This window comes from Pleurodeles waltl, chromosome 11 (assembly GCF_031143425.1).
Source record: "Pleurodeles waltl isolate 20211129_DDA chromosome 11, aPleWal1.hap1.20221129, whole genome shotgun sequence".
In the NCBI taxonomy this organism is placed as follows: domain Eukaryota; kingdom Metazoa; phylum Chordata; class Amphibia; order Caudata; family Salamandridae; genus Pleurodeles; species Pleurodeles waltl.
Genome location: NC_090450.1, coordinates 123380260 through 123396956, shown reverse-complemented (window position 1 = coordinate 123396956; position 16697 = coordinate 123380260). Strand labels below are relative to the sequence as shown.

The window sequence follows — 16697 nt, the reverse complement described above, 5'->3', positions numbered from 1 at the left end:
ATGAGTCAATGATGCTCAGCAACAAAAAGTAGTTGCAAAATAACACTGGTTTTGAGCTCGAAAAAAGAAACGCATGAATCTTGGGACAGTTCTTTGAATGAAAAATGGGAGTGCTATAGTTAACTTGCATTGTCTTTTCCAGTTTAAGTTTTTATTCTAATCACTTGCAAATCACAATTGATAATTCTATAATGGGTCTGCAGGTAAAGGCGTTGTAAAACAAGCGTTTAGAAGTATCTCACCATAATCTAAATACGTTTAAATATTTGTAATATTCACTAAGAAAGTTACTGCTCAAACATGTGGCCACATTGTTGTCTTCAGTTTTAGTAACCCGCATCCACTTCATTTAGTCTGGCATGGTCTATTATTACAAAAAACTGGTTTGTAATAAAACAGTGGGGGTTTCTATACATTGATACACCTAGCTCACACACAACTAGTGTAACACTTATTTATCATTGAATATTACTCAAAAGGTTTACATAAAATCATTGACTATTACATAAAAGGTGATGTAAGAAATGCTTACAATAATTCTAACCACTGACAATCGCTCAGGGTAGCAGTCCACCCCAATGTTATTTTGCCCATATTGCCACCTCATTTTGGATCCAGTCATATGCAAATGAGTCTTGACCCTGCTCCAGTAAGAACAATCCAACCCAAACTGCCAGGCCCTCCCTGCACTGGAACACAAGAAGCCAAAGGGTGGTTTCATCAATCAGGTGTATGTTGGTTCCAAAGGCACGTGAGCAAGGGACGTAAATCTGAGCATACCCCTGCCATTTAGGGCAGTACATCAAACACACAAGTTATGCCTGCAATGAGTTTAACCACTGGCAATTGCTCAGTGTGGCATTGCAATCCAAAGAACAAAGGGTTGGAATGCTTCCCCCCAGCAATTGCCATCCCAACCCAAAGGATGATGGGTTGGACACATTGCAAGCATTCTTCCCATCAACTTTTGTGTGTTTGAAATACTTAGTAATAGGTTCATTTTATCCATATAAAGAATTCATCATCATTCAATCTTCTATTTAGAAGTTTAGTCTAGCTACCAGCCTGTGTTTTATTTAGTGGAAGTATAGCGACTAAGTACTTCGTCATAGCTTATATTTCCTATTTTATTCCTGTTTATTAGTGCCACTACTAAGAGGTGATTATCTGTGAAATTGTGCAATGGGAGTTTGTTACAAATTGGGTTTCTGGTTGTCAGAGGTATGGACCCTGTGCAAGCAGGAATGACAATCCTAGCCAGGGTAAGTCACAAACATGTCGTAAATTAACCTGTGTTCACCTTCTGGTAGCTTAGCACAGAGCAGTTAGGCTTAACTTAAGAGGCAATCTGTAAAGTATTTGTGCAATACTTCAAACTGTAAAACAATGAAAACACCACAGAAAAATAATCCACACCAGGTTAGTAAAATATAGCTTAATTTAATAAATAAAACAAGACCCAAAACAACAAAAATCCAATAAGTATAAGCTGAAATATACATTTTTAAAGACAAAGTAAAAGAGTATTTAGAATCAAAATGGGACAACACCGCTTAAATGGGACATCTGGCTGTGTTGGACCAGGACAAATTCAAAAGTTCAGGCCGAATGCAGTGAAGCGCAGGACGTATACTTGGATCCACATGGGCCCTCGGATTCAAAGTACATTGATTTGGGATGCATTATTGTCAACGAAGATGCAAGGTGCAGCCGAAGTGATGCAGTGTTGAGCTGCTCAATGGACAAGATGCATTGCTTTTCTCCAGGTAACTGCGGCGGTTCTGAGTGTGACACGTTGGTTCCAAATGGGACGTGTGGCTGCTGCTCCCGCAGTAGGTGGTGCGTAGTCTGAAGGCAACGTGCGGTTTCAAGTGTGATGTGCCGGGCCACTCTGTGCAACAAGGATGCACTGGTTCCAACTCACCCAAAGGCGAACATGTGCTGGGTCTGATGAGGATGTGTGGGTTCTGAGTGAAGCAGCATTTTATACCCCCCTTCCAAGGGCCCAGGACTGGATTGGCACTACTTGGCAGGTCAATGCTTCCAGCAAGAACAGCCCAGGTGCTGTAGCAGAGTGAGTTGATGTCTGTTGGGGCCCTGAAACTTCAGACCAGTCAGCTGGTCCTTGGAGTGACTCTGGTTTTAGGGTTTATAGAGTTGTAGGTTCAGTCCTTCTCACTCCCAGGCAAGAGTGCAGCAGGTCAGCACAGCAAAGCAGTTCAGCAGAGTAGCAACTCACAAAGTGGTAGTCCTTGCAGCAGCACAGCAGTCCTTCTTCCTGGCAGACTATCCAGAGGTCCATAAGTGTAATGAGTTGGTGGTTTCAGAAATCCAATATTTACACCCTGTTGTGCCTTTGTGCACTTGCCTTGAAGTCTTCCCTCACTTCAGAGATCCTCCCTTCCTGGCCCCAGATTCAATACACAGGGGTATCCAGCCCAAGTGTTAGTGTCAGCTCCACCCTCCCATCTTGCCGAGGATGGCCCATCAGGATGCTGATGGCCGATCTGTCACACCTAAGTTCACTTTGTGTGTGGCTGTCTAGGGGGAATGCACAAAGTCCAACTGTCATCCCACCCCAGACATGCATTGGAGACAGAGTAAGCACCAAATGGCTAAGGTAAGAAATTGGCACTCTCTAAAAGTGGCATTTTCAGAACTGTAATTTAAAATCTGACTTCAACATAAGTTGTGCTTTTAAACTGTGAGCCCAGAGACACCAAAGTTGACAAATGTATCTTTTCCAGATTGTGAATTACACGTATACAATGTAATATGATAATCTCAATGTTATCACGTTTTAAAGAGAGGGCTTGATGTAGTGAAAAACGTTGGGAATTGCTTGCCACATGTAAAGCTTAAAAGTACATGTCCTGCCTTTTGAATACATTGCTCCCTACCCTCTTGGTTTTCTAAGGCCTACCTCAGGGGAGACATATGTATAGAAATGACTTGTTTGGGCATGGCAAAAGGGTTATTTTACCAGGTTGAAATGGCACCGTAAAACTGCACACACAGGTTCTGCAATGGCAGGCCTGGGACATGGCTAAAGGGCTAATTAAGTAGGTGGTACAATCAGTGCATCAGGCCCACAAGTAGAATTTAATTGACATGTCCTGGGCACAGGTAGTCCACTTGACTAGGGACGATTGTAGTAAGCCAATGTTAGCATGATTTAGGGGAGATAGCACAAGTACTATTGTATTGGTTTGCAGTGGTAAAGAGCACAGAGCCCTAATGCCAGCAAAAACGAGGTCAGAAAACTGGGGGTGGTAGGCAAAAAGATTACTGGGGGGGGACCACCCTAAGACTGACAGGCCTAATGTTCCTGGTAAAATAATCACGGTTTCTCTGTGGGAGGGGTATACAATTTAGGCTATCCGACCTTATTTGACCTTTCTGGAAATAAGTCCTGAGATGACCAAAAGTCAACAAATACACCCACAGTAATTTTAATTGGGTGTATGAATGAAACAAGTGAATGCAGAAAAAGTATTTTAGTCAGATGTGTACTCTGTTAAAACGGGCTCTCTTCCAATTTCCATTTCCTGTTATTGGCCAAGGCTTTCTTGTGTGCAATGAATCACTTTGGCTACTAGTTTCATGAACTGCGAAAAACCTAGGGATTTTCCCTCGGGCAACCAGTTGGCCACCGCTGGAAAAAGAAAGGCACCCACAATTTATCAAATCCCTCTTTCTCTTCTTAGGGAAAATATTTAAGCTCAAAGAAAAATCTACCACTAGGTCGGACTGAACTTCCTCAAACACTCATCATTCTTGCCAGTTCCATGAAAGCACAGTTCCACTGACTGCAGAAAATGTAGACTTTTATCCCATAGCAAAACTGGGTGTCAAATATGACCATATAATAAACTCGGACCGTCCAACATCTTGCATACTGGGCTTCCCAACAACCACCCTTCCAAAACAACAACTTGTGCAGAACAAAAATCTGAATAAGATTAGTTAAAGACAACAAATCTGAACATTTATTATGAGTTTAATGTGAGCAGCACTGGGGCCGATCCAAACACATCTTTCAAGGTAATCTGCATGTTCAAATATATATTTAGGATTTGCCCCCTGTCCAGGTCCAGGCGATCTTTGAGCTCTTGACAGAGAAGTTTGAATTCATTCTCAATGGAGACCATTACCCTAAAGTATGTACGGTTTTGGGTTGTAAAAGTTAGGAAAATTAAAGATCCTCTTTTGTGGAATCACCTTTCTGCCTCACTGAGATTGAACACAACTATTAATAGTTTAAATCCAAGAAGTCGTCTTTTCTTTTCCACAAGTCCCGGCACTCTTCCACCAGCTTTCTTTTCTCCTTCAACAAGTTGCGATCGACCAATCAACACGGTTGTCGAACATGCCCAGCTATTTTTTCCCTCAACATTGTGCCTTAAATCGATGTGCTACGGTGTTACAGGTTGGTGCTTAGCAGCAAAACACACACTGATGTTAGTGAGTCCAAGGAATTCTATTGTCTCTAAGACTATACATCCCTCAAAATTGGCAACGAAAAAATGGGCCACTGGCCATTAAGTGAAAACCACGGGACTAATATTAGACCAAACTCACTTTGCATAACATGACATTGATGCGATTGCTGAGTAGAATTGAATGTGTAAAGATTTTGAACAAGCAGTTTATGTTTGGTTTCCCAAGATTATATTCCTGAACCTTGCGAAAAACAGCCACCTATCCAAATATTTTAAAGACACGAAGGCCAGACTCAACTTTTACTTCGTTTAGAAGCTGTACGGGAAATATATGGGAAATGCACGACTGTAATTCTCTTGTAGTTTTGACGACCTGTCTAGAACTCTTTGTTTCTATAGTATGGTGATAGTTAACTTATTAAACATAGTTTATTATGCTGATGAATAGCCACTGTTCCCTGTATTTAAAATATCCCTCTGCAGAAATTGCAGATGCGGCTTTTGGGGAATGCTGTTGACGATAATAATATTTCAAGTGTGGACCAATTCATTTTTCGCATTTTTACATCCTCAGGATTGCGAGTCTACTGTTTAATGCGGGCCATTTTTTGATCGTTTGGGAGGCTGGATTATTTTGTAATGTATTATAAACAGATAAAGAATTCTGTTAAAAAATAAATACATAAATAAATAAAAGTTAATTCCTCCGGCAGTGAGATGTAGGAAGTGATGTGCCGAATGTGTACATTTTCAAAGATTAAGGGATAGATTTACCACCACAAAGAACCATGCTCATACTACATGGAAGAACACATAATCGAGCTAGTACATACAACTTAATGATTTATGAAGACGCAGAAAAAATAAAAACATATAGCACGTATTTAGGACTGTTACAAAATCTAATTCATGCACTCCACTATTCAGTACAGCACAGGATACACCATAGTTCATTAAATGTCGGACACCATATCACATTCATTTATGTGCAGATTTTTGACTGCCAATCAAGGTAGGAACATCTGGGAAGACACACTGTTCTAAATTGTGGGAATGAAGTGAGAAGAATGTTAGAATGAACTATCTGCTGCACCACTTGTATGTAGCTACATCCCATTTCTTTGTTTCTTTACAACTTCTGCACTTCTCGCTAATTAGAACTGTAGGACTACTATTTCAATACAACTGAACTCCCTACCTTTAATTTATGCTGCTCTTACTCCACAGACTATCTTCTCCCCTACCTTATTTTACTATGCTCTGAAACATAACATGGGGACTTCATTTTCTTAGTGTCCCATAACTGTAGTGCCCAGTGTATGCTATAAATTATGTTTAGTATTCTCACCCTACTTATTACCAGGCCCCCTTCATTTTGTGCTCAATTCTTCAACTGAATTTCTCTAATCTCCTTTTCCCTTTAGTGTCATGCAACTCACTATATCTCATGCTTTGCGTTGGCTGCCACTTCATTTTCAAATACACACCCTTCATTTCAAATACCTACAATTATCCCCTTATTGAGGTTACCCTATTTAGCTCTGTGTTCCATCTGTTCAAGTCCCCTTTTCAGTGTTGTTCGTTCTCCACACTTGCTTCCTTTGCAATTCTCTGATCATTCATCTGTTTTCTCGGATGCTTTCCCTGGTAGTTTTTCCAGGTTTGGAAACATTTCTGTGCATGGCTGCTGCATAAACATGTACCTCATTCCACAAATCCTTCCTTCTATATCCAGCCAACTGATACATCAAGAACTTAGAAACGGTTGACATTAAGCACAAATAAGTGCAATGTTTTCCCATTAGAAAATACATTATCCTGATACAAAGGAGTCCAGGACTGAAGTTTTGTATATGTGTGGGAGAGGCAATGAATGGAAGCAATTTTACTTGTCACTAACATTTGTTGGCCTGCTGTGTGGCCTAGGCCTGAGTATTTTAGTTGTAGGAAACTGATGTTGTGAAATATATAGTATAGCAATTCAGCAACAAGACGTGTTCAAGGTGAATGCTTTTGTCTTGACAACATCACAGTTATCTAATACGTGTAAGTATACCTGAAATCAATTTATTTCGCTTTATTTTAAAGACCAGCTTGGATTTCAAATGTATTTAATCAAGTGGTTTGAAACTCTTAGAGAACAATACTATCTTGCAGTAAGAAATGTATTTCACTAAAAGTCACTTGCTTCCCCTGGGCACAAACAATAGATGAAGCTATTACTTCTTAATTTTGCCAACTCAAAGTTAAGTTAAAAAATGTCTTACACTGATCCGAATTTCTTGGAGACCTTGATTGCCCCAGGAGTTGTCATCTGATGTATGCAGAAGATTACATCTGAATGGAGATCATTATCAGATATGGAAAAAATTCTGGTGGGTTTGCATGCCAATCTGGAGTTATCTAACTTTGTTTTTTACAGATGTGCTGTAGAGTCCCGTTTTCATTATGTATGCAGCCAGGGGATCAGAGAATGCAGAAAACATAATATTTATTTTTACACATTAATGATAACCACAAACATATGGTTCTTCTCATATACTCCATATATCAGGACACAAATGAAAATGACCAATTATCTACTTGTAAGATGAAGAATAGTTTTAGAATTATTATTTTCAACTTTTGAGGTGAGGGTATTTACAAAACCCTCTAAATCAGGTCACACTGTTAGAAGAATTTACACCGGGGTAGAACATTTTGTTTAGTAGTCATTTTTGACCTTATCAGTCAAGAAGAGCATTACTCTCGGTGGACGTGTTACTACTGGAGAGAAGAATTAGCTATTGCCTGAAACAATAGAGGATTCTGGTTACTGACTGTAACCGAACAGAGGAGTCATTGGAAACAAATGGAAAAAGCATGCATCAAACCCGTATGTGGTAGTGAAGTCACCACTAGGTCTACTGTCTGTTCAGTGACCACTACAGGTGGTGGGTCTAAATTACACACAATAAAGCAAACTGTTTGGGTTTAAGGTGTATAGATACAATTAGACACTTTCTAACATCCAAAATGGCTGCCATTTACCCTATAATTTCCAAAGCTGTTGTGTTAATGTTTCAGCAGTTACACATTTGACCTCAGACAAATAAAATGTATCTATTATTCTGCTTAACACTGCAGCCTTAATTTTGTTTTAATTTTTAAGAATGTTTCCTCCTGCCATGCACAATATATTTTCACAAAGATAGGCACTGATATTAATTTCAAACAGTTTGCTTTTTTATTGTAACAGGTACTTTTACTACATTACTGAGTGCCTCAAAACTACATTTCATCAGATTAATTTGCATGTAATCACTTCTCTGGTAGGCCATTTTTTCAATATATATATTAGTGGCTTTGTGGAATAACTGTAAAATAGAGAAGGTTAGCAGAACACTAAAACAGTGACTTACAATTTGTTTTGATGTGGATATTATGATATTTAAAATTAGGTTTTCACCACTGAAACACTGGAAGTTCAGGGTCTGGTTTCTTTTGTCTTTCACCTAGTCTTTAACAGCAGAATATTTTTTATAATGTGCATGTATCTGAACAGAGAGCAAAGCTATATGTGCAATTAATTTCAAATCATACTTATAATATTTTGGAGGTTAGAAAATGTCCTCTCTGTGCTTTTGTTCTGTTTTAAACTTGACTAACAAATATAAGAATTTATTATAAAAAAGTAATTGTGAATAAGCATTATGAAATACATACCTCTTAGTTATTAGTGTTGGTTTATATTTGTTAGTGTATATATTGGACCATATGGCATTTGAATGTGGGTAATTAAGAATGGTGCCAATTAATGCAACTCTGTCCAGGACTGGTAGTTAGACATTATGGAAGACAATAGTTAAAAAGAACACACACACACACATTCATAACCAAGAGAGTGAAATACTATAATTGTATTCTAGAACTCAATTACAATTGATGAAAAATGAGCTATTTAAATATAAAATAGCTAAATGTTACCTTCACCTTACTTGCATAGGGATTGGAATCTACTGCAGCAATTTCTCTTCCCCCTCTGGAGTGAATTTCATACTTCTATGAGTAGTCATAATTCCCAAAAGACAATCACATATGCTACGCTTCAAGAGAAAACGGTATGGCAATATGGCATATAGGTGCACATTTTCACATTCTAATTTCTCTATTAAAAGTTTTCCTAACAAGCAATTATCGATACATCCCAATGAAATATGTTTTTTACCTCACATATCCCATACAGGATAGGCACTTACTCCTGCCTTCCAAAACATGTATTTCACCTGTGTTTCCAGGATTGAATGCACTTACAAAAATGTTTGTGAATACCCATAGCTGACAAATTTGCGGATGCGCGCTCCACTTTGAAGCGCCCCGATTCCTGTAATACTCCACATCCCTTTATTTTCCAGCAGCCCTAAATTGATGACGGTTGGATATCTGCTGAATTTTCATTCTTAGTAAGTGAGGTTTGTGCTTCATAGGTTCTAAATCATGAAGTGGAAGTTTGAAGCACAATAAAATCCATCTTTCAGCAGCCAAGAACAAAAATGATTTCTAAGTTTCTTTTGAGAAAGCACTTTTTCAGTTGCCAAAAGCATCCAAAAACTACAGCGGCCAGTTTTGAAAGGAGATATAAATGCTGGATGAAAACAAAGCTGCAATACATTTTTCGTTTGGTTAAAAATTATATTGCCCAGGCATATAACTTTCTGACATATAACAGTGTGATGATACTTCTATCATGTAAATTGGCCTACAGATCGAAGTGTGGGTGTTCTGTCATGAACTGCTGCAATAAAATGAAACGTTTTACTTTGTAAACAACTGATACTTTATTTGTTTCAGTAAAACTGCATGCATGTAGAAATACATTTAGATCCTGTTCATACTTTGTTTCTCCCAAGATCAACTTCGTTTTCACAGAAACAATTGGAACCTTATAATTTTACTTGCAAGTCCCTCACCGAAAATATTTTATTTGGCGAATATTAAACAAGTAATTTAGTAAAGGCCCCGCACAATGTAAATATGATGCGTCTGCACAACATCCAGCCTTCTAAAAAAGAACATAGTACAAGCTTTACTATTTGAAATTCACATTTGATTTAGCATTACATAAAAGTTATGGACTTTTCCAATGGCATCTTAATAAATATCCCTGCTATACAAACTAGGCCATTTCAAAGTTTCCACCACAATACTTTTAACAATTATTAATCCATATTTTCTATAAAAAATAACATTTATATTAATTACTTCATACGCAGTCCAAACAAGTTGGCTGCCAATACCTGATTTCAATATATCTTGATACAGTAGATATAATCGAATGTATGTTTTATTCAGTAGAAAAGTACACAATGGTATGTGTGTTCCGGAAAAGGGTACCTTTTAAAAATCTCTCTCTCTCGAAAACAGGCCATTTATTGACCATTGTTTGTAACAGTACATGCACACTTTGCCCAAGACAATAAGTGTATAAAAGACTGGCAGAGTACTCTAAGCACTCGCATAACATAGTGCTTCAATATACTCTGTGCAAATTGTGCTTCATCTGTTATGGTCATCTCCGTACTGCGCGCATTACGTACACACCACAACTGCAATTTTGAAAGCCAGTTCCTGTCCTCCATCAGGTGTACCAGTATTGTATTTACCAATAAGACAATCTGTCGAAAATGAATCCCCTTCATCGTCCTGGTAGTTTCCAGAATTTATGTTATCTACTTCACCTAGTTTTATTTAAGTGGACACTAGACCAATCATAAACCTTATCTTTAGCAAGCTCGGGTACTTTTTTTTTTATTTTTTTTACGTTGCATAGTTACAGGTATGGAAGACAATTGAGAACTATTTGGTGAACATCAGGGAACTGTCAGAGCAGAGGCAAGCATTCAATTTCCAAATTATTTTGACAACACAAAGATATGTAAGAATGACCTGGCATGTTTTGGAGAGGAAGAGTTGGCTTAGCTGGCATTGCCCTCCCTGATACCAATTTTAAAAATTAAATGCAGTGAAGCCACAGGCTCAAAAAGCTTTACAATCACAGGCAAGCCTGACAAATATGAATTCCCAGTTGATGATACTAAGCAACTCCTTGGCGGAATACTACAGAAGTGTACATGCACATAGCCCAACAGTGGAACTCGCAACTACATACATTTTATTTTCAGTGCATTCAAGAAGAAGTCCCACTGTCAGTACCAAAGGAAGAGAGGTTACTTTGCAATTGTAGAGTGTGATGTCCATGCATATTGAAAAATTGTTAAATCATCCAGCTACAAAAGGGAAAATGCAGGAGAAAACCATTTCCAAGCAGTGCATGTAGGTCAGGCATATTCAACAACATTTCACCGGAGAGCAATTTCAGTGTGGGTATCCATGGTTCAGTTTATGAGAGCAACAGTACTTTCATGCTGGCCCCCACATATGCTTGAAAAGAACTCCAAAGCAAGTCTGACATGGATGGGAATGAAGACATAGGATGTGTATATAACCATGGCGATGACCGTCAACAACACAGTGTTGAAAATGTTTTGTTCCCAGGGCTCCAAGACATAGCTGCATGTAATCAGAAGGTACTGGTAGTAAAGCCAGGACAGGTATTCCTTCATGTGCTTCATATCCATTTTATGCAAGAGGGGAGATCCTAGATGTCAAAACACAAACATTACAATTAAAATTGGCTTTGATGACATACCCAGTGCAAGACCATGTGACTACAATAGATAAATGGTAATTGAAATTATCTACCAAAGTATTTAAGAATCCTTTTCCCTATTCAAAACATACTATCATGAAAGGAACAAACCAACCCCGCTGAATGAAGGATGTGCTGTTCTTTTTGCAAAGAAGCCTTCATGAAATTTCGACATCAAAGCAACAAGATTAAAAGCACAAGAGATTTCGAAGTCTGAATACTGTTTCGAGAAGTCTTTCCAACCAGGAATTGGGTGCATTTTCCACAAATGAGCAATACGGTACTAGTACAATCATAATAGAACACCTTCCTAAAACTGGACTGCCTATACCAGGGTTCACGGCTGTACGGGGCTGTGGACTGCCTGCCTGACTTCAACTGGGGTAATATACTGAAAATGGAAGTGGTCTCAGTCTTCATTAAACACATTTCTGTACTGTTTGGAGCCCCTTTAGCATTCCAGTGGTAGCGATTTAAAGTAAATGCTGTACCAAACAAAGTAATTCAAAAGATAATATTGAAATACAAGGGCACATCTGAAAGAACCAAAAAGTGGTTCCACCCCATACAACTGTCACATGTAAAACCATGCTATTTATTCAACGGCTGCGAGTGAGTAGTTCAATTAGACTGAAAATCGAACTTCTTTCCCAACCCTCAGTTCAATCAAAATAAACAATTTTAATGTTTTTGCTTTGTCTGAATTGTAGTTAAGTTAATTAAGTTCCAATCTCAGGTATAGGTTTGTCAATCATGCACCACACCAATATCTCTAATTCCACAGAAAGTGTCGACCCTGCTAATACTCTGCATTGGTTGAGCTATTAACAACACTAAGGAATAACAGAATTATCATTAGTAATGGGATGGATTTGAAGATATGGAATGCACCCTACCAAAGTAATGTTTAACATCCGGTTCAATTGGATAGTAAATTTTGTTTACAGCTACATAAAAGTTAGATCAGTGCTCAAAAAGACATGGGAGAGTCCAAAAAAAATCTCTCAAGATTCTGATCCATCTTTACATCTAGAACACCGAGGAGACCTATGGGATACTACACTGCAACCTTTCAACAGTCCATTAAAGCCAATACAGGACAGAGATTGCATTTGGCAAGGATTAGAGTCAGACACAATTGTGTGTACAAGCATTCAGAACTATTTTTAAATCTCTAATACAGATAGATTTAGCTCGGTGTTGGCTTTGGGTAAGCACACTGTTTATCAATGGTTGTTTTTTTTTTACAGTTTAATTTGCTTGCTTTGTATTTCGATTTCCCTTTTTGTGTGTTTTCACTGGAGCATCGCTTCTTTGGGCAACTTGCATCCTTCAATCGAATAGCTACTTTTGTCTTCAGCACTCCAGAGGAGTGAATAAGCTTTATTGCTCTCTCGCCAGTCTTATTTTCTTGATGCACTGCTTTAACAGTTCACTTGAATTAGTTTTCTTACTTATTGCTCTCTTGTATAGCAGTGTTTGTTTTCACAAGGGATCGCAAACCATTAACTGTTGATGCGGTCATCTGTGCTTTAAACTTTTCATCTATCTTTGTAAATTCATCTTGGCCTGTAGTTTATTGTTCTTTTCCGGTCCATAAAATCTTTCTTTGAGCGAGAGGCACTGTACGTCCATTCATACACAACGTATTCTTTTAACTAAGGTTAGTTTGTGATTGTATCAGCTTCATATAGTGTTATTTCAGAGTCGGGCCTTTGCTTCCACCAAAGACGAGTTCCTTATGGAGTTTAAAAACTGGATAAACTCAGCTTTAGATTTAGAGCTTCCTATTTCGTCTCGCTCTTCCCACTATTGCCCCAAAGCTCCATGTTATAACTGTGCTCAGACATTAGCTAAAATGGAGTGTAAAAGATCAGAGCAAAAACGACAGTTTGAATAAACCCAGTCAAAACGGGGTAAAATTGAATACTACACTTAAGGATTACAAAAAGGTGGTACCGTCCACTGAGGAATATTACTGTGGTACTAGATTTCTTAATACTCGAAACACTACAAAGGGAGTTTTTTTTATGTGTCCGTTCCTAGGCAGACCAGTACCGTTTCTACCATGGAACATTCCCTTTTGCTATGAAACAGTTTCTGGCTACCTTGCTAACAAGATTGAATTAATCTGTGATGCTCTTTTTCATGCTTCCAAGGCCCCAAAGTTCCTCATCTAACTATTGCGCTAACTCCAATCTCTGCAGTTTGAACTGATGCCTTCGAATGATATGGTTTCCTCTAGGTCCCTTTTGGACCCTTGTCCCCCCCTACATAGATTATGGAATGGGAGTCAATCTTGCATTCTCTAATGGGAATATGTATGAAGCCTATCACAATTGATACAATGTCTTGGAGATATGTATCAAAAACACACTGCTCCGCTGTCAGCAGAGGAAATGCAGCTGAAACAACATTGTACGCCTTACGCTGGTGCATAGAATGTGATTTATTTAATTATCATTGTTGCTGAATGCCACAGATCCAATGCCTGTCGGCTCCTGTCTGCAAGCCTTGATCACTGATAAACTCTGCCAATAGAACCACATGTTCAAAGTGCTCATATGCCTATGTGAACAAACAAAGTAAAAACAGAAAACGTACTATGCCCCACATTGTCTTTCTTCTAATTTACATATCTAATAACATCTAATCAGAAAGCATGGATTGTTATTTTCAAGGGTCTTGGGGTCAAATCATTCCACATTTGCATCAGGTGTATAATGTTTTCTCTGCTGGCGACGGAGCAGTGTGTTCTGGATGTTAGTGGGTGATTGTTCCTGCATTCCAGAACCACCCTGTGAGGGTAGGGATTTCCTATTAGTAACGGAGAATGATGGTGTTTAGAGATCCATCTATCTACACACATACACACACACACCACCACACACCTCTCCCCCACCCCACCCCCGTCACCAGCAAAGAAAACACTATCTGCCTGATGCGAATGTGCAAATATTTCACCCTAAGACCCTTTAAAAAAGGGGGGAGTCTAAAAAGCAATTTCCACGTGCATTTTTCATAAACCTCTTTAGGAATCGCTCCTGGAAAAACTTCTGAAAGAAATTACACCAAAGTTTTGCAGGAATCTACAACTTAGTTCGCAGATTGTATTTTTTCTTTTTGGGGGGGGCGGTAAATTCTCAGTAATTTCTCAAAAACTAAGTTTTAAAATTATTTTATATCAGAACAGTTGGGTCTGCAACAACCTCGCAAGAGTCTCATGGGAGCACTAATTTAGAAATATAGTGTTCTGATTGGCCCAAGGAGCTTTTATTCCTTGGGCAAAATCACTCCCAGGAGAGTCAGACTCCAGCAGAAGTAAGCACTCTGACTGGCTGCAAGCAACATGGAATAAAAATGTTGCTGGCAGCCATTACAGGCCTTAGGGCCTTATTACAAGTTTGGCAGTTGGAAAACCAGACCGCCAGACCTGTGGTCAGGAAACCACTGTGGACCTGGTAATCTCCCCAGCTGCTCTATTACGAGTTTTCCACTGGTCTGACTGGACGAAACCAAGATTTCTGCCGGTCAGCTCAGTGGAAAACGTGCAGATGGCATTGTGCTAGACTCCACATGGAGCTGAGGGCAATGCCATCGCACGGGGGCAGACCAGCATCCTCGGAATGAGCACAGTCCGCTGAGCAGACAGTGCGCATTCTGACGGTGCTGGGAAAGGGGGACCCTGACCTACCCACAACAATGTTGTGGGCAGTGCAGGAGCTCCCCTGCCATCCTCAGGATGTGGTCCCCTGGCAGTCCGACCACCAGGGTCATTATGTGGCGGTCTTGCAGCCACCGTGAGTCTGGCAGTCTTGAGACCCCCAGACTTGTATTCATGCCCTTAGTCTCTTATCCTGAAGTTTAAAAAAATATATATATATTAGGCTTTAAGAGGGCAGAGTAGGGATACCCTGCCCCCCAGGCCCCACAGGGGGAGGGAAATCCCAGATGGCCTCCCGCTTATGCCAAAATACAATTCTGCATTTTTTGCCATAATCCTATGCGACACCTACAGGGTTATGGCAAAGATATACTCTGTATCTATATATACACATACACATTTATACACATACATACACCCGCTCGATCCCCCTCTACTGGTGATGGGCAGCAATAGTTAGGACCAGCTTTTTCCATAGATGAGTGCTTTTGTTTTTGCTAATAACTTTGTCGCAGTTTGATGAACGTTTCAAAACTCGTTTGCTAATTAGTTCTGCAACTGTCTGGAAAATGCTGGGGTGATTTGTCACGTGTGGGCTGTGAAAAAAGGGGCCACCAAAACAGTTTTCCCCCATGCAATGTCTATTGGGATTTTACAATTTTTTTTAACAAGACTACAGCTTAAACGGCTGCACTAATTTACACCACATTCGGAAGAAAGCTAGATCCTGGTCCACAAAGATGTCTGTTTGTTATTTGGTGCAAATCTTTTCAGTTGTTTCAGAGTTATCAAAGGAAACAAAAATATAGATATCTAGGGACGCAGATCTGCGAGTAGCCACGGGGGGGACCCCCATGTACCCGTGGATCCAAAGCCCAATGGGAAATAAAAAAGTAAAATAAAAAAAAAAAAAAAAAAAGACATCACCCACCATACCTCTACGTGCACAACTTTGGGTTGGGTGCACGTGGTGGGTTGGCCGCAGGCCGTTTGGCCAACTGCTGCTGCACACGGCAGTGGTTGTAGTAATGTACTATATTTATATATTACTTTACATTTAAAATACATAGAATTTTACTTCAAAAACTGAAGGTTATAGGGATATCATAGTAAGGATCACAATATACCCCCAAAAACCATAGGAATTCAGCAGTTATACTTATCGGAAGAAAATATAACTTGTGCTGAAAATAGCTTTAGGCTAAGAGGTACCGCTTCTTAACATAACTATAACTGCTGAATTTCTATGGTTCTGTGTTGATAAAACGTGAACTTAACTAGAACATCCCTGTAACCTTTGAGATTATATGATGAGGGCATGAGTATGTCCCCCCCTCCCTCCCCAGACCATGCAGAGCCCCAGGGACCACTCCCTACCCCTTTAGGCTGGTTATCGTTAAGGGAAGGGATATGCATTGCCCCCTCCTGAGCAGTTTTCAGTCCAAGGAACCCCATAGCAGAGGCCCATAGTTTTTTTTTGTAAGGGGTCCTTAAGGCGGATCTGGGGAGCCCATCCCTCAGGGCCATCATTTTAAACAAAAGGAAGGGTGGCCCCCACTCCCTGAACCTTTAAAGGGAACCCTATCCCTCAGGACCAGCTCACTTACTGTGCCCTGGTGAATCCATCCCTGGGACACAGTAGTTTCCCTGCATGCACTAGTGGAGGCAGAGGAACGTGTTTGGTCCTGTCTGGTGGGAGCATTTTCAACTCTCCCACCAAACAGTAGCAAACACTAAGTTTGCTCCAACCCAGAAGAAACTTTATAAATGTTCTTGCACACTGGGACTAGGCTTACAATCTATTTTCCTGCCTGCACTGATGAGGAAAGGTAAACAGAACAACATATTTCTCCAACCCAGAAGCTGCAGTATGAATAGCTGCTCTTTCCGGCTGGGAGCAATG

General features: G+C 39.6%; 1 protein-coding gene across 5 annotated transcripts in view; it reads right to left on the bottom strand.

Moving 5' to 3' along the window:
• Window positions 1-9234: 9234 nt before the first annotated feature.
• SPTSSB (serine palmitoyltransferase small subunit B) overlaps window positions 9235-16697 on the bottom strand; it is an 81841-nt gene continuing 74378 nt past the window's right edge. For all 5 annotated transcript variants that reach the window (XM_069213232.1, XM_069213230.1, XM_069213233.1 and 2 more), the window contains one exon: window positions 9235-11079. In XM_069213232.1, the coding sequence (XP_069069333.1) occupies window positions 10817-11059 (243 nt within the window). In that variant the 5' untranslated portion in view covers window positions 11060-11079 and the 3' untranslated portion in view covers window positions 9235-10816. The remainder of the gene's footprint in view (window positions 11080-16697) is intronic.